This window comes from Parasteatoda tepidariorum, chromosome 1 (assembly GCF_043381705.1).
Source record: "Parasteatoda tepidariorum isolate YZ-2023 chromosome 1, CAS_Ptep_4.0, whole genome shotgun sequence".
In the NCBI taxonomy this organism is placed as follows: Eukaryota; Metazoa; Arthropoda; class Arachnida; order Araneae; family Theridiidae; genus Parasteatoda; species Parasteatoda tepidariorum.
Genome location: NC_092204.1, coordinates 61,828,391 through 61,848,187, shown reverse-complemented (window position 1 = coordinate 61,848,187; position 19,797 = coordinate 61,828,391). Strand labels below are relative to the sequence as shown.

The 19,797-nt window shown below is 25.5% G+C and overlaps 2 protein-coding genes across 3 annotated transcripts in view; one reads left to right on the top strand and one right to left on the bottom strand.

Moving 5' to 3' along the window:
* The first annotated feature begins 134 nt into the window (after positions 1 to 134).
* Positions 135 to 12,352, top strand: LOC107452657 (splicing factor YJU2). Its single transcript, XM_016069203.3, has 7 exons — positions 135 to 274; positions 365 to 465; positions 1,805 to 1,949; positions 2,745 to 2,879; positions 3,156 to 3,337; positions 6,570 to 6,642; positions 11,984 to 12,352. The coding sequence occupies exons 1-7, from the start codon at positions 251 to 253 to the stop codon at positions 12,245 to 12,247; spliced, it is 924 nt and encodes a 307-aa protein (XP_015924689.1). The 5' UTR covers positions 135 to 250; the 3' UTR covers positions 12,248 to 12,352.
* A 1,430-nt stretch (positions 12,353 to 13,782) lies between these two features.
* The window catches only part of LOC107452650 (very low-density lipoprotein receptor), a 38,376-nt gene continuing 32,361 nt past the window's right edge, over positions 13,783 to 19,797 (bottom strand). For both annotated transcript variants that reach the window (XM_016069194.3, XM_043039287.2), the window contains 3 exons: positions 19,311 to 19,438; positions 18,956 to 19,096; positions 13,783 to 16,285 (listed from right to left, as the gene is read on the bottom strand). In XM_016069194.3, the coding sequence (XP_015924680.1) occupies positions 16,241 to 16,285; positions 18,956 to 19,096; positions 19,311 to 19,438 (314 nt within the window). In that variant the 3' untranslated portion in view covers positions 13,783 to 16,240. The remainder of the gene's footprint in view (positions 16,286 to 18,955; positions 19,097 to 19,310; positions 19,439 to 19,797) is intronic.

The following is a 19,797-nucleotide window of genomic DNA, read 5'->3' as shown; positions in this document are numbered from 1 at the left end:
ATGTCTTATGCCCAAAAGAAATAGACATCCGGAAGCTTAAAACTTAAAATATAAACAAACAATACACACATTAGTAGTTCAATTTCTGAGCTATACGTCTGTTGACTAGAAATTGATTTCAATAGTTTCACACTGTCCCATAATACTTTTAGTGAATATATCCTAGCGTAGTAATTTTGTGAGATTTCTAGAGGATCCAGTAACAAATAGGTATTTTTTAGAAGAAATAAAAAGATTCGATTGAGAAAACATGTCTGAAAGAAAAGTTTTAAACGTAAGTATATGCTTAAGGTATATATTATGTTATTAATATACATTGTTGGTGGGAATTAATTTATCGTTCAATTATTTATTTTTATTATAGAAATACTATCCACCAGATTTTGACCCTTCTAAGATACCTCGTCTTCGTCTTTCTCGAGATCGGCAATACACCGTTCGATTGATGGCCCCCTGTAATATGAGGTAATAATTGGATTTTGCTATTTTAGAGATTTTTTTTTTATTTTGTTTATTTAAAAAACTAATTTTCCTATAAATCTGTAATAATATTATTACTTCGATAATACAACTATCATTATTTTGCAATAATTTTATGTTTAATCATAAGATTAGTCTTTTAATAAAATTATCTGTATAATTGAGAAGCTTTCCGTTTTGTGATCTGCAACAGAATAGTCTCTAATTCTTGACAATTTTACTGCTGGCAACTCTTGACTATTTCAGCCTACAAAAAATTTTTAAAAAATAATAATAATATAAAATGTCACAGAAGAATACCTACTTAAGGATATAGCTTGTAGCCAACCTTGGGCAAACTTCTACATATATTCCTTAAAAGGATTGAAAATTTAAAACCTATTTGTCACCTTAGCGATTGTAGTTAGTATAACAGATCACAATATGGAAATATCCCTCTATAGTTTTGTGCTTTTATCATTAAATACAGCCAAAAGTTTTTTAGCCATGTTTCAACATGCTTGATATCTCTGAGAATTGAAAAATGGGAAGATTTCCATATCAATAGCTATGCCAAAATAATTTTGAAGTTTCAGTGACTTTAATAGTTGATTGATAAATCAAAAGAAAGTTGTTATGAACAAGCATAGGAGGAATATCGTTCCCTGATATTTTTCTTTTTGCACTTTTTTTATACACAATAGCACTTTATTTTTACCTTAGTAATAAAAATTGTGCATGCGTAAAAACAATGATAGGGTATTCTATTTTTTAAAGAATATTTAAGAAGAGATATTTAAACCCAGAAGATTTCATAAAAAATGTATTTTAAAAATAAAATAAAAAATATAAATAATAACTTCTAATTTACAAAAGCATAGGGCCTTTGAGCTACGCTTGGTCGCCTTGCTCATGGAACAACCCTGATTATTCGTAACCACCCCTAAAGAAACTAATTTTTCTTTTAAATTTTTGCCAGTTCAAAATTTCATTAGCATTATAAAATTGCAGTTGGTACAAACAAGTGAATAACAAAAATATCCCCTGAAAAATATTGTTACTATTTTTCATTTAATTTAGAATGTGCACAGTGTCATTACTTTGTGTTGTGGAATGTGTGTGGCTGAAGGGTTTCACCTTTCTATCAAACGCTTTGTAACGAGATGATAGGTTGGAATCCTACCTGCAAATCTGAATCTTTCTTTGTGCTGCTCTTTTTATTTATTTAATCTAATCTTTATCTTGTTTTAGGTTTTCTCCTCTATTAATTACTAAGAACTTATGGTTCATTGTTTTTTATTTTAATATTTTGTTTGTTATTTAATTATTTTTTCATTATATTTAGATGCAAAACTTGTGGAGAATATATTTATAAAGGAAAAAAGTTTAATGCTCGCAAAGAAACTGTTCAAAATGAAGAATATTTAGGGATCAAAATTTTCAGATTTTACATTAAGTGCACTCGCTGCTTAGCTGAAATTACATTTAAGGTATAATATTTTCCTTTTGCATTTGTAAGATTTAATTACAAATAATGTTATTAATTTGCAAACCAAATTTCTATCTCTACTTATACTGCTTATTTTATTATACTGCTTATTTCATGTCCACTTATATGTTATTTATTTTATTTAATATACAGTACATTGTTCTAACAGTTTTCGATTGCTCAAATTTATAAGTTTAAATTACTTCCAGTATTGTAAGTAATATAAATTTAAAATATACATGCTAAAGCTATTTTTTATATATTGTAAATAATTCATGTTATGTATAACTAATTGCAGTATACTCCAAGTAGCCTTTCCTTTTTCAATACACAATTTTTTCTCTATATTAACTGGGAATTTATTTTATTTTTTTCGTTCTTTGGTTGTTTCACCAGCTGATTCTGTGGCCATTTATGATTGCAATTGCATTATATTGCAATTGCATATGATTATTTGAAAGGAGCTTTCAATTCTAGCAACCACGCTACCTAAAAAAATCCTATCTGCTGCCTAATCCTATCTGCTGTCTTAAGTTCAAAAGCTGTTTTATCTTAAAAATTGGTCCTTGCTTCTAAACAGATAGCATTGTTCTAGATTCCTCATTACATGCATTAATGTTTATTTTAAAAACTAATTAAAGCTCTTATCAACTTGTCTCCAAACTATTTAATCTGTAAAAATAATTACGTAAGACAGTATCCATCTAGTATAAGAAAACAGAGAAATGTAACTAAGATTATTGCATTAGTTTTCTTTATCTAATACTATGTGTAGTATACAAAAATTTTATTTTAGACTGATCCTGAAAATGCTGACTATATTGTTGAACATGGAGCAACAAGAAATTTCCAGGCTTTAAAACTTGCTGAAGAAGCTGCTGCAAAGGAAGCTAAGGAATTAGAAGAAGAAGAAAAAGGCAATCCTATGAAAGTAAATTTTTTATTCTTTTTTTTATGACATTAACTAAAAATCTCATTTAAAAAATCTATACATCAGTAGATGCTTCTTGATTATCACTCCATAATTTTTTTCTTCAAAGTTTTACTGATATTGTATTATTTTACCAAAAAAACTTAAGTTTTCCTGTATTTATGCTTATCTCATTTTTACTACCTTTAGATTTAATTTTTTTTCCATGACTTTTTTGAAAAGAAGTAAAATCTTAAAACTTAAGCATCATTTTAATTATTGTTTATTGTTTTTCAGCTCTTAGAAAATCGCACAAAAGCATCTAAACAGGAAATGGAACTTATGGAAAACTTAGAAGAGTTAAAAGACTTAAATCAAAGACATGCAAAAGTAGATTTAGAAAAACTTTTAAAAGTTAAACAGCAACAGTTAATTGATGAAATTAAAAGAGAAGAGGATGAAGATGAAGCATTTATAAAGTACATATGTTTTGCAAAATATATATATATCCATATAATTTATTTAAAATGTTATTATTTCCCTCATCTACAAAAAATATTTAAATTTATAAATGTATTTTAACTGGATTATATATTTTTGCTGATTATACAATCAGTTACAAGAGTTAATGTGGTATGTGTCCCTATAGAGACACTTTTTTACTTCTTATGGTTTTACAGCAAAATTAAGATATTTTAAAAGGCTATGTCTTAAAGTTTTATAAAAGTATTTAATACATTTAAAAGAAAAATACAAAAATGGAAATTGAACGTTTAGTTCCCGTTTGAATAATAACAGTTTAAAAAATATTTGTTATCCGGAAGAATAGTTATTTGTTATCTGGAATAGTTACTTAAAATGAATTGCAATGCATTAGTTTTGCTTTCTGTTTTTGTATTAAAATATATATATATCCTTGCGAAAAGGCCTATTGTTTTAGAAAAACAAATTTTTTTTTAAGTTTTCCATTATTTAAAAATAAACCAACTATTGTTATTAACTTTCTATCATTATTAACTTTCTGTTATTAAAAACTAACCTCTTGCAGAAAATTTTAATCTTAACGTTTCAAGATATCCTAACAGTTTTTTAAACCAACATCTCTTTTGGATATACAAGAAATGAAATTACTTTTCTCATAGGAATACAATACAAATGCATTATAAGCTTGATGGCTGTGTACAAGAATTTTTTTTATGTCCATTATTTTCTCAAAAACAATGCTAACAAAACAACCGATTTTTATCTTTCTAGAAATTATTAACAAAAGAATAATTGAGTGCATCAATAAATTTTTGGGATTTTTAAATTAAACCATCTTAAAAAAAATTAACGATAAAATGAGGTGAATTCATGTATTTTTGAATCATTAAATATATCTGTACAGGATCTAATTTGCTTATTCATAAAATCTTACACCTAAGCCCGGCCGCACACTGTGGAAGTAAGCAGGAGGTGAAAAACCTGAAGTTTGACTCTTGCATCTTGACCAATTTGATTCAATTTCGTGGGGTGAGCTGAGAAATTATTGCACATTGAAGAAGTGTAGTCGCCTCCTCAACGCAGACGCAGATTCGGCAGATATTTGTGTATAAACTGGAGTCATCAAATAAAGACGCTTTTCTTCTTGCAATATATAAGTGTGTGTATATATATATATAGATATATACATATATACATGCCTAGCGATATAGAGAATATTAACTAACTATATCTAAATTAACAGGGTTTTTTATTCTTCATTCTCAGAAGATAAAAAATATTTTCCTCAGTTGAATTAAATTATTTGAAAGTTATTATGAACATTTTTAAGGAGAAAATAACTTTCAAATGTAAAGATAAAAAGTTTTTATTTTGTTAAAAAAAAGTCTTTTTTATTCTTGGTACTCATATTTCTTAACAACAGTTTTTAAAAACAATTTTGGATACACTAAATTGTTCTCTAAAGTTTTTATTCATTGTAATTCAATTTGCTATGAAAACGGCACATCATAATTAGCAAGTATGATAATTGTTGCTAAGAGGGAAAACTCTTTGAAGATATCAATCACCAAATATTATCAATTTAAAAAATGTTTTCAAAATTCATTAAAGGAATATCTTTTAAAATTGAAAAAATATTAGAACGAAAAAATAGTGTCTTTTTTTCTAATGTGAATAATCAGTTTTGAAAATTAATTCTTGATAACATAATTTATTCCTGTATTATTAATTAAGAACAATTTTGTGCACTTAAAGTTGTTCAAGGAAGCAATTTTAAAGGTTTTTATTTAGTATAAAACTATGAATCTCTTGATTTTATTACTATGAATTTCTTATTTTTATTTCCTAGGTAACATTTATTTTTTTAAATTATCTAATATAAATTCCTAGTATGTCTTCATTGTAAGTAACTTCTAGCACAATATTCAATAGAATTTTCTCCGGGAGAAAATTACCGAGAATTCTGTATGTCTAATGAAATTATTTAATGCAGAGAAAAATACTTTTCACTTTCTTCAAATAATGAATTTTGTTCAAGACTTACATAAAACTATTATTGCTTTATTATTCGATTAGCACTGTAGGTGAAATTTTTGCCTAAAAATAATAAAAAATAAACTAAAAAAATAATTTTTTTTATAGAAAATAGAAAGTCTATAGAAAATATATTCACCTTGTCTCCTCAGTGTGTGGCCAGTCTAAGATTTATCTGCAATAATATTTTGCATTTATTGGATTTTATTTTATTTGCTTTAGAAATATTTATTCATTTTAATAATGTAAAGTTTCATAAGTTACTCAAAAATAATATCTAAGAACCTGTAGTCATTTTAAGTTTAAAATTAAATTGATGTACAAACTTTCCATAGTTCAATTTTTAAAATTGAATAAAATAATTTATAAAAATCTACCTTTCCTATTAGCGAAAAAATTTAACTATACACTAGCAAAATGATCACTTTTACCAAAGATTACTCTACAGTTAGGTAAGTGCATAGAAAATATGTTTCTAGTAAATATTCTGAACCTAAATACAGAATGATTTTTTTTTATTGAAAATGTATTATGCAAAAATGTCAAACAAGAGTCTTAATTTTCATTCTTTAACAATATTAACATCACACAACCATGGCCAAACACCTAGATGTCTACACACTTTTTAGTTTTATTAAAATCATTTCTTACCAGGTAAAAAATTATGTACGGAGTGCAAAAACAAGAAAAGAAACATCTGAATAAATTTTGATATAATTGATCTTAGTTCAAGGTTTTGACCTTCGATATGCTAATTAAATAGTGCAGGCAGTATTTTTAGTTCTGAAATCAAACATAAAAAGTATTTTCTTTGAACTAACTTACCTTTTCTGTTGTTGATAGATTTGGATTTTTGATCCTAAAATATGATGTTTTGTCACAATCAGAAAAATATAGTCCAGATAGTTCAAGCAGAAGGTGGTTGAAAATCTGTTCTCTTTAATGTTATTTATACATCAGTCAGCACTAATGACTGAATATTAAGTATCATACTCAGTTGATTAAGCTATGGTATATTGAAAGTTATTAAAATATATTTTATATTTAAGATTTATTTATGTTAATAGTGTGTAACATTTCTGGTGTAAAAATAATGTATCATAATATTTTGATGACTTTAAATATAATCATTCTTGCATATGTAATTTGTTAAGTTAAATGTGTATTAATTACTGTATCTTCTTATTTTATTAGATCTTGCTTTGGAAAAGTTGACGGGCATTCAATTAAAAGAATCAGGGATGAAGAGGAATCTTCTTTATTAGATGTAAGTTTATGTAAATTCTATCATTTTCTATAGACAATCAAATCTCGTTAAAATGAAATGGAAGTGTAACACTATATTTGTATTAATTGTGAAATAATAACTGTAACTGTGTTGATAATAAGGTTTCATGAGCCAAATAATTATACTTGGCTCTTTTACTTTAATGATTAATTATTTTCCAGTCTTATAAGGGGAAGAATTATTTCCCTCAAACAAATTACTTAAATGTGAGTTTATGCTGCTAAAGCAAGAAGAAATATATCGGGATATATTTCTTCTTGGGTAAATAGCAAAGGATCTCTTTCACTTTTACTAGAATTAAGGAATCAATTAAGAGATTCTACTTAAATTTTCCGACATCTAACCTTATTAGAAGTAACTAAAATCGTTTTACTAACTTTAATTAAGGTATCTATTATTGGTAATAACTTTATATATCATGAAACTACATCTATCATTAATGTTTATAAATTTATTTTAATGAAACCTCTTGTATATACTTCCAATACCAGAAAAAAGTGAGAAAATACTATCTCATTCTAATACAATCTCATTTCTATTTTGTGAAAAAATATTTTCTTCACAATACTATCTCATTTCTAATGTGAAGAAAATATTTTTTAGTAAAATCAACTGCTTATTGGAATCATCACTTTCAAGTATCAATGGGATCACATTTAAAAACGGGCTTAGTACTTTTTAACTTTTCACAATTCTGAAATACTTTGCTCAGTATTAAGAGTTTAAGTCAAGAATCCAGTATGATGCACTTAATTTTTATTATTATTATTTATTACTGAAATGTCATAATTTCGAAATGCCATACCATTTAGTGAAGAGTCTTGAAGCTATGAGATTTTGAGGCGAAACAGCTCACCACCAAAAACAGACTATGTGCATTATTAAAACTAGTAACAATGAAAAACTACTAATTATAAAATACTTAAATTAAAATTATTTTTAACTAAAAAAAATCAATGAAAAGAAGTAGTAAATAACATAAGAAATGGAGAACTCTAGGAGAAATAAATTTCCATTTCAATATGAAAGTTGGTGAATCTTTTATTTTAAACTTTCCTTTTGCTGTTAGGTGTGGTCTAATGCAATTTCAAATTAAAAATTTGAATCCCATTCAAATTATTTTCTAGGTTTTTAAGAAAAAAACTCTCCTTCTTGTTCAAAAAAATCTTTGTTTTATTATCCTTAGTGAATGGTGTGAATTAAGAAAATTGGTAAAGAATCGGTTTGATCTTTCTAATTTATGTATATTTATTTATTGATTTTGTTCTTATTATTTGCTGAATTTGAACTGTGAAGAATGTTAAAAGAACTTTCATATTCCTCTAAAATATATTTTTTAAATAACTTGAAGTAATGGTCTTTAATTTATTAAAGGAAATGCTTTTAACCAATATAGTGTTATGTATTTAACATTGATCAGAATAATCATTAATCATGCAAAGTTATTTTTAATGATATATCCTTAGACAAATTCTGACCAAGAAAAGATTTGGATTTTTTTTTATCTTTATTAATTCTGCTGTGCAGTATTGATCTTGTGTTATATGTTTCTATTAGTTTATTATATGAATGACATTCAGGGGTGATTGTGAGCCCAAGTCAAAATTCCAGAAAATTTCCTGAGTAAAAAAAAAAATAAAGTTTCAATCGAAAAATTAGAAAACAATTTAAACAATGTTTTCTCCTTTTTCTCAATATTTCTTAGTTTACTTAAAATATATTTAAACTTTTACACATACCTATGATGACCTGGAGAAGTAATTGGAATTTACAAATGTGTCTTTCTTAATGAGTTTATGATTATAATGACTATTTACTGATAAAAAATTAATATTAATCTTGAATATAAGCTTATAAAGTAGCTCTCCTTACAAACAAGCAAAATAAACTGTGTTTTTAAGTTCCACCTTTTAAAATTTGATTTCCAAAACTTTTGTGATCAATGATTTTTTGAAACATCTGAACCTTCGATCTCCAGAAATTTCTGGATCACGGTTAGCGAAAAATCCGGATTTTTTCCGGAGCACAATCAGCCCTGGACATCTAAATATTTAATTTGGGAAAATTATGAGAATATTTTAAAATAATACTCGATAAATGGAGGAAAAAATCAAATTCTTGTTCTTGGTTGATTTTAAAAAAGGATAATATTGTATTAGGTGAGGCAATAATGAGCTTGCAACCTATTGTACCTTTATTCTGAATAACTTTAGATACTATTAATAGTATTTGTGATGCACTGAAAGCAAAATAAAAATAACAGAAAAAAACGGATTTTTTTCCAAAGCACAATCAGCTCTGGACATCTAAATATTTAATTTGGCAAAATTATGAGAATATTTAAAAATAATACTCGATAAATGGAGGAAAAAATCAAATTCTTGTTCTTGGTTGATTTTAAAAAAGATAATATTGTATTAGGTGAGGCAATAATGAGCTTGCAACCTATTGTACCTTTATTCTGAATAACTTTAGATACTATTAATAGTATTTGTGATGCACTGAAAGCAAAATAAAAATAACAGAAAAAACGGATTTTTTCCGGAGCACAATCAGCTCTGGACATCTAAATATTTAATTTGGGAAAATTATGAGAATATTTTAAAATAATACTCGATAAATGGAGGAAAAAATCAAATTCTTGTTCTTGGTTGATTTTAAAAAAGGATAATATTGTAAAAGGTGAGGCATTAATGAGCTTGCAACCTATTGTACCTTTATTCTGAATAACTTTAGATACTATTAATAGTATTTGTGATGCACTGAAAGCAAAATAAAAATAACAGAACTCTAATTAACTTTTGATCCAATGATTGGATTTTCACATGCCTGGACTCCAGGGTTGGCAGGTTTTTGACTTGTGACAGTTTTTGACAGATTAAACCATAGTTTAAACCGTCACGTCAAAAACCTCACTGTCAAAAATGTCGAAAATGTCAAAAACCTATATTCATATGTGAAATTTAATTAATACATAAAATTTATATATTTTTTATAAAGGATAGTGTTTCTAAATATGTTCTAGAAAAAATAAATTTAAAATTTTGAAGAAACACTTATATTTTGAATAGTAACCAAAATCTTGTACTTTTGAAAGCTCACATCTTTTGTAATATTATGTATTCATTTTCATGTGTTATTGAAAATCTGCAGTGATATTATTAAGAAATTTATTTATAACCAAATTTAGTGTATAGTATAGATTATACTAAAAATTAGACATTTTTAAAGATAAACATTAGCAGTTTTGTACATTAGACATCTTTTAAAGAAAAATCTTTTTAATATTCTTTTAAATCTTCTTAATAATCTTTTTAACATAAGACAATACAAATTTAAGTGCTTTCTGTTAAATACACAGAGTAGTTAGTGTCGATTTACAGTATATTCAGCCTATTCATTTACTATGCTGAAAATTTAGTTTATCCAAATACTTGTGAATTTCATTTTGCTGAATACTATATAGTTTTGTTGAATATCTAAATATTCAGCTGTTGAATAATTACTTCTTGCTTTCAAGATATGCATTATTTGTATTCTTAATACAAGTGGAGAAAAAAAAATTAAGAGATAAAAATTGTTTTAAAATGATAAGTGTAATAATTATAAATAAATATAATAAACAATATGAATTATATTTATCATTATTCATAAATATAACTACTTTTAAATTCAAATTAACATACTGGATAATAAAGATATTCGGTATAACATTAAAAAAAAAATTTTATACACTTGTATCTTATATCAAGTTTGTATTTATACAACATAACTTGTAAGTTCCTTATAAATATTAGTTATATGTTCCTTATATGTCAAAAATGCATAGTAATAAACTTTTAATTTTCTTAAGTATCAAAAAAAAAAAAAAAATTTTTTTAAATATAAATATTTAAACAATTTTTGTGCAAAATTTTTCTGCACATGCATTTGAATATAAATTTCTGAGATTTTAAATCTGTTATTTTACCTTAATTTTAATTAAAAAATATTTTAAAACCTGCTGATTACCTATAGTATAATTAAGTTAGTAAATATTTAATCAATGTCGTTGGTAGTTTTGAAGTTTATATATTTTCTTGGCAAACTTCAGTTTTTGATATTTTTGACGGGTTTTTGACGGTTTAAACCAGTATTATACCCTTGTCATGTCAAAAACCTTTTTTTGACGTCAAAAACCCAACCCTGCTGGACTCAAATTTAATGGTTTGAGGATCTGACCTCAACTCTGCTAATTAATTAATGCTATTATTTTGAGTTACAAATTCACACACAAATATGTATTTTCTCTAGATAAATATGCTGTATTTTTGACCATTAAAATATAGATGGTAGACGCACTCTGGAAAATATGATCCCAATAGTATGGTCAGGAGAGCAATTAAATCTTTGAACCTCTCAATATTAATTTGCCGTATCTTGAGAACTTTTTAAGAGAATCGAAAAATTTTGGACACAATTACAAAATTCCTATATCCAAAGATCATTCCTTGCAAAAATATATTTTTAACTTATTTTATTTAATAATGGTTGAAAAATTTTAGAATAAGCAGGCATGGAAGCTTTCAGCTTTTACTCTGAATTCAGCTTTTTAAGCTCCATACATTTATTAATTTCATGTTTGATTGCGTTTATGTAGAATTCAGCTTTTTTTGCTAACTGGTACTTTCATCCCTGAATAAGGTATGCAAACTTTTACTAATTTTAAATAAACCAGTTTTTCTTTTCTAATTTGGTTTCCTGAGAACTATTCCACCAATTTTGTTCAAATTGTGTATTTTGGCATTTAAAATTACATTCCTAAAAATGATGAAAAAGTTATATGCTTTACAATTGAAAATATTTTTGATCATTATCAATGTATTCAAAACTCCGAATTACCAAAAAAAGGTTTACTTTTGCGTGGAATTATCTTTAAATGAATTAATTTTAAAATTGTGTGCAAACATTTTTCGCTTTGCTCAACTCGAAATATGGTGAAATACGCAAAAAGTAAAATTAACAGTGAGAGGTCCAAACTTTGGATCATTTTTCAACTATGGGGACCATGTTTTCCTGAATCCAAGTTTTTAGATATTTGAAATAAATGTATATAATTTACTAAAAAGGATGTAGTAATGTAAAATCTCATCAATTCACACAGTTTATGAATAATAATTTTTCTGAAATATCCTTGATTGGTTTTTAATTCCTATCATATGATTAACATGCATAATAAACAAAGGGAGCCAACTTTAAAAATTTATCCGAAAACAGCAAATTAAAATATTGACGTTTCAGTTGAATTGAATTTTATTAGAGCATGTTTTTTTTTCTCCAGATTTCAAAGAAAATGACAAGTCCGCCACCAGCAAAAACTCCAAAATTAGTAAGTTCAGGTATAGGAATTCTTACTAAGAAATCTAAAGGAGTTCTTGTGAAAAAGAAGAATGAATCACCATCATCTGAAACTAACAGTAATGGTGTTCCATTTAAGCAAACATCAAGCTCAAATAATCAACTTTCTGGACAAGGTGTAGCAACTCAAGACAAACCCAATGCTCTCAGTATGCTAGGGGCTTATTCAGACAGTGACAGTAATTGAAAATCAACTTATATGTCAAAGAGAAGAATTGAAATAAAATGTTTCTCTAACTGTAAATATTTACACATAACTGATATTTTGTAAAATAAACATATTTTAAAACTAGTCCCTATTTATTAAAATATTTATATAGATATATTTTACTGTAAAAAAACATACAATTTATTTATACTATACCTATAAATAAACTACAGTCGAACCTCTATTTAAGGAAGTTGATAAATCCCGATAATAAGTTCGCTATAGAGAAAATTCGTTAAATAGAAAATCACCTTTTAAAATGTTTAAACAACGCAAAACAGGTTTTAAATTTGTAAACAGTAGGCATAATTAAAATAGCGATTGATGCACCGTTATCTTGTAAACTAGTATCTACTATTTATTTTATAAATCTTAACCATAAAAGAAACCTGCTTGGAAAGCAAGAATAGAGCAAAACATTATCCAGTGTTATACTATCAAGCTACATACATTTTTAACTGAAAAAAAAGATGCTAAATTTATGTATTAAATTATAGCTGCATTTATTATAAAAATTTAATTTTAAACATGCATTACCACGGGCGTTTTTAAGTTCAATTGCTACTGATAAAATTCATTAATTAGAACTGATTTTTTCGTTTGCAATGCAAGCAGAAAGGGATTTTGCTGCTTTCTATAAAATATTTTTAAGAGAAAGCGGTTAAACATTACTAAAGCAGTAGCTTCGAAAATTAATTCAAGCTCATTTCCCCCAAAAAATGCGTTAACAAGTTTGAAATGTTCTGAAATATTTTGGAAAATAGGTAAGTATCTCAGAGAAAAGTTCGTTAAATAGAAAATTAACTTCGCTATTCGGAAGTTATTTCACGAAAAATTCGCAAAATAGAGGAACTTGCAAAATGGAAGTTCGTTAAATAGAAGTCCGACTGTATTTTTATTCCAGCTTCCATTATTTAAATTACAGAAAAATAAAAAAGCAATAGCTTTGTAAGAGTTGAGATTAAATCTTTTAACAATAAATTCACCTTTATTCAATAGATTTAAAGTTAAAAACAATGATCTCTCTTTATAAGACCTTTTAATAATTATTAATTTTAATAGTTTAATTACAGACTCATATTGCCTGTTTAACGGGAAAAAAAGAACAGAACTTGCAATATTTTGCTTGCAGACACATGTCAAAATATTTCCTAAATGTTTACTCCACAGCCCTGCTTAAAATAGTTTTATCTTAATCTAGGAACTGTAGTCACAGGCACAGCTCTAGACAACTGGTGACAGTAATTCTTTAGTAAGGCACAAGTTAAAATTAATCGATATAAAGATGATTTTAGTTTTTAATTAAAAGAAAATTATTCCGAGGGATATCTTCTTTTTTTTTAAAAAAAAAATGTTTAATATACATTTCTTATGACTAGTATTTGTTTTATTTCAAAATAAGCTCAAAAAAATTAGAGACATACAATTTGATGCCATTACTATATAATAGATAAAGTTGACATAAAAAAACCACTTTTATGACTAATAAATAGAGCAAAAATAATGACACTGTATTATTTTAAAAACAAAATTTATTTTCTATACATTGTTTCACACAAAATGATTTTAAGAATAAACCATCACAGATAATTAGGCTACATTCAAATAGTACACTAAATGATCATCAAAATAAAATTTTTAAAAAAAAATGGCATGACTAGTTTAGAAGTGAAAGTATTACTTTTCTAGTTTCCCACAGACACCAGTGCAATATAATTTACATTTGATATTAATTTATTTTTATTTTCTTACCTTGCTTGAAAATATTTAAAAATATTGAGGAAAGTTAATTGATTTTAAATATCATAATTATTAAAAAATGAAACTGTTACCAAATTTTGAAAGAGGTACATGTTAAAAATATATTTAAATGTTAAAAATATAATTAATATCCTTTAAGTAAAACCAAATGCAATGCAAATAATGCATCATAAACACAACACATTGTAAACAATATATTTTTTTTTTTCAAAATGGACGTAACAAATATAGTCACAAATACACAAAAGTTGCTCAACTCAGGTAACTCATCCATTCATTCCAACGTGTCATGATTAAAAATGACAATATTTATAAATAATTTTGTAAAATATATATATACAACCATTAATTCATTAACAAAGGAATTTTAAACAAATATTTCTTCGCAGAATATTTGATATGAATAATGCTCAAGATGAACATCACATGTATTTACAATAGCTAAAAATTTATAATGTTATTAGCAATATAAAGGTATAAAATTTTGTATGATACTAATTAACAACATCAACCTTAAGAAGCTACATTATGCAACTGCTCAGTTTATCCAAACTTAATTGTATATTGTTCATTTTAATGTATTAGTTTTCAATATTTACTACACTGTGTCGTTTTTTACTTTTGTAAAATTGATTTTACACATTTAAAGTTTAATTTTAGTAATATCTTTAGATTTTAAAATAATATTTTAAATTTAAAAAAGAAAAATTACATTAAAATAGGTGAAAAAACTCAGTAAATTATGGTTTGTTTATAATTATTGAAATTTAAAGAAGAATATTTTTAAATGGTATTTATATTTACTGATGATTCTAGTAGGCAAAATCTCTCTTAAATTAACTGTTTTATATATTTTCAAATCTTACATACACAAGCAAAACTTGCAAAAGAAAGAATTCATGTCACATTGTAAAATAGCTACAAATTTAATGTCATCAATATCATTAGATTAAAATTGCAGTGTGGATAAAAGTTTTTCTTTTTTTTTTCTGGATGGAGCAAAACCATCATGTTTAAATTTCAGAAAAAAGCCACGAATAATGCTCAGAGGGTTAATATAATGACTCACATTGGTAATCTTTGCTTTTAAAAAGAAATATTTTTAAAATTTTATACACATAACCAGTTTACATTTTTTTACATAATGAATTGTGCATACAATTTTTTTTTCAAATAATCAATTTAAAATTTGTAATTATGATAAAAAGAGATGAAAATATTTACATAAAGACATATGAAAATGAGAAGTCGGCCAAATGCTAAACAAACCAACAAAAGTTCATTTTCTTTTCAAAAAATTTTAGACAAAGTACTTTAGCCATTAAAGTACCTTTGATCACATTGTACAAGGAATACCAAACATTTGAGTAAGTACTCAAGCATAATTTCATGTTAGGAAAATAAAGTGTGAAATATATGAACATTTTTTTTTCAAAAAAAAAAAATGAATAAAATAGGTAACAAATTTAAATAAAGAAAACCTTTTGTCAAAAATATAATACTTTTCACACCACAAAATACATTACTATTCACAAAATAGTTTAACATTGCAGAAAGTAAAATCTAATAAATTTAATCTAATGAGCAAAATTTAAACTAATTATATTAGCGTTACAAAAAGGTGTTAGTTTTTTTCATAACTGAAACACATAATGTAATATAGTAAGTACAATTATTTCACACACATTCCTTTCAAGTAGTGTATTTCTGGAATGTATAAAACACTGGCAAAAATTCTTATCGCCAAGTTCTATTCTTTTTTGCAAGATATAAAAGGCAAAAATAGATATTATTCAACTGTTTTTAATACTGCAATTAAACATCAATAATTTAAGTAATTAGACACCATCCATTCATTCTAAGTAACCACACGAAAATGAAATTGTTGGCTGAGATAAATAAACATGAACTGAAAACTTGCTTGTCATGCGAGCTTCATTATTTAAAACTGAGATTTATAGGAACAACCAGCATCAACTTAGTGCAAAGAATCAGTTTACTTCCAAAAGACAGCTTATTTATTCAGTTAAACTGAATTCACCGGCAAAAAAAATATCACGCACTAGGCTAGTGTCTTGGAAGCAAAGGGGAAAGAAATTTAATCAGCTGCCAAAGAGCACTAACTTGTTTTGAGCTGAATGAGCAAGGAACAAGTTAAAAAGTCTTCATTTTGAACACAGCCTTGCCTTTCAGACAAAGTTAATTAGACAACTACACAAATTCATTTGTTCCAGGAGATGTTAAAGGCTCTAAACTCTGCAAAGAAAAAGAGAAAAAAAGATTTAGGCAAAACACAGATATGCTTACATGTTTTGATAATGTTACAGAATACATAGCAGTGGATAGATTTTTTGTTGAACACAAGGTCACCAAAAAAGAAAGTAGAAATTAGAAAATATGACACAATCAATCTATTGCATTTTCTACAGCATATAATGTACTCCCATTTACATTACATTGCAACAATTGATTTAAACTCAATTTGCATTTTTTATTATGCAGTTTACATATCTTGGAACACCCTTTCCCACTGAAAGAAATAAAAACCCTACTGCTATACTAGAGAACTAGCAATACCATCTAGTCAATGAAAGATGAATTTTTTCACAGCATTATAATTCAAAAATTACATCTATACTTTTGAAAATTAATTTTTTATCAGATTATATAATACCCACATTCATTTTTGATGACCTTGTATCATAATAAAACATTCTTTAACTGATAAAGACACATTGTTTTAAATATAAATATAAAAATATTTTTAAAAAAATTTTAAATTTAACAAATGAGAATACTTCAACACAAAAAATTTTAAAATGTTACTATATAAATGTCACTACAAAAATGTTACTATAAATAAAGTGCTACTAGAAAAATTGAATCGTTGAAAATCAACTTGACTTAACCCTAGTTAGCAATCAAAATATTTTCATTAAATGTCCTTACAGTCAGATAAAATTTTATTCAATTAGTTAGAACAATAAAGAAGTATTTTGTCATTCAAAAAAATACAGGTGAAATACTATTTCATAATAGAATTTTGACACATTATAAATTGAGTCATCCAAATGTCTACCTTTTTTTTAAGGTAAAAAATTAACTATCTATATTACTGTAACATGTTTCTTCTTCGCTTTAAGGTGGTCACATTCTCTTATCTAAATCTTTATTAACTGAATAATTCATTTATAAAAAATTCAACTTAATACTTAATAATATGGTTTGCTATCACATTTTCTTATTTCATCAAAAGCAGTGCAGAGCAGCTAGCAAATTTTGAATCTAAATTACTCAAGTATTAATAAATTTTAATATTAGCATGCTAAAATAAAATGAATATTTTTTATGAGACTAAATTGAATATGTTTTAAAAATTAACTACATTGGAACAAAATGTAGAAATTAAGTTTCTTCCTAAGAGATCAGCCAATATAGCTTTCCATATCTTAAAATATTAAATTATTACAGCACTGTGATAGATTCCTGACCAATCCTTTAGAAATAACTTTATGTTTCATTCATATTTTATAACTCATCTTTTAAATAAACTTAACCTATTCAAAAAGAAAATGGTCAAATTGTTAATATGCATAGCTGTAATACTTTGTAGTATATAACAATAAGATGAAATTACTGTCAATAAAAATTTTCTAAAATTTAGATCATGATCTCTAGTCTTAACAGCAAAGTCATAAAAAGTTATAGGATTTTTTTTTAATAAAAAATATAGTACAGCCCTTCAAGTTATTTGTCACAAATATGAATTTACAATTTCATGTAATTATGTTAATTAGTTTTTTTTAATTTATGAACAAAGTAAAGCATAGTTCATTTATTATATTTTGAACAATACCTAGGTTTGAAAGAATAAACAGTTTTTTTTTCCTGTATCATTTAAAAAAGTAGGCAGGTACTTAAAAAAATAAGTAATCAATTCATATATTGAACTTTGAACATAAACAAAACAAGCTACAAAAAAATTTAACAGTTAAATATTTAATAAATTTAATTTTTTTATATTTATATTTTGTTTCGTATATTTTATTATCAACAAAATAAATATTGAAAATACAATATGGTTTAATTAAAATAAACAACACTTGGACATAGAAACTCATTTATTGTAAACCTAAACTTTCACTAAAAAGAAATAGCCAATTCATACTCATATGTTTTGAACACAAAGCTTTTAGGGGGAAAAATCAGGTTTGAAAATATTTTCAAGCCATACATTTTAATCATATCATCTCATTTTGTTTTTTTATCAACTAAATATTGAAAATATAGTTTTATAAAAATGAGTCACAGTTCAACATAAAAACAAAGGGACAATCTCTCGATAATGTTAAGCATTCTTTGGTTGAGTAGAATTACCAATTTAATCTCTTAAATTTAACTCTGAAAATTCCCTTTGCGGCATAATTTTGGGTTCAATTCAATTTTTCAAAGTATCAGCCTCATTAAAATACTGGAATACAACCATCTTATAAAAGTTTCACACAGATAACATATCAAAAAAAATATGTAAGCAATGTTGAACATAAATGCACAATTAAAATTACTTACTTGACTTGATGCCTAAAAGCATTGCAAGCATAAAACAAGCGAAAGTTAAATTAATATGATAACAATCAAAATTCAGAATTTTTTAAAAAGTGATTCATTAAAACGCAGAGAAGGCAATAAAGCAGTTAAGCTATTATTAAAAACTCTTAGTAAATATTGTATTAAATAATCAAATACACGGAACAACAAATAGTTTGTTTGACCAAGTAAAAAAAACTTGCATAAATAAGAAATTTTTAAAAAAATTGCTTTTTTTTTTAAAAGCAAAATTTAAAATTAGTATTGCATAATGATATTTATAATACATTACAATAATGTAAAATTTCATTATATTGTCTTAATGGTGACATAGCTTACCGGCGGATATGACCTTGCAGGTTGGTACTGATTTTTCTCTAAACTAAATTGATCTTCAGTAGTTTTCCTGTATACAGGGTTATCGAAATTCATGCTCGTAACATTTTTCCGCAAGTAATGTTTATATATTAGGAATGCCACCTAAAGCAAAGAGAAATAATGTTTATAAGAAAAAGGACAGTTAAGAAATTAAAAAAGGAAAAGATAATTAAAACGAAGTATTTATACTTAAGAAATTTCATAACTATGAAATACAGAATAGTTTTACAGATAAAAATGTTTATATTTACAGAAAATATTAAGATACTAATTTAATAAAATTAAAACTCCAAAAAAAAAAATTATAATAACTCACCAAAGCTAATAAAAGAATAATGCCACTTAAAACACCAATAATCATTCCAGCCAGTTTTCCTGTGTCAGGGAACATACTCTGACCAAATGGATGTTCCGATACATTGCCAATGTATAATGTAGAGTTATCTGAAATTAGATTTGACATTTATTCATTAATATATAATTCACTCAATTATTTCAACAGCTTTGTTTAACATTCAAAAACCTAAAGTCAACATCAATAAATTTTAAAAAATAAATTTGAGAAATTTATTCAGAACACAACTAGTCAAACTTATTTTAGAACATAATAAGTGTTTTCAGTGTGAGTATATTGGCTAAGAAGAAGGACTAAGAACAGCATAAAAATGTAATAATTGGCATGTGTTTATGTAGCTAAATAAAAAAGGATTAGTATTAGAATTTAAATCTACATAAATGTCACAAAATTATTTTTAAAAAAAAAAATTATTCTACTTTTAGTGGCAATTATAAAACTAATTAAA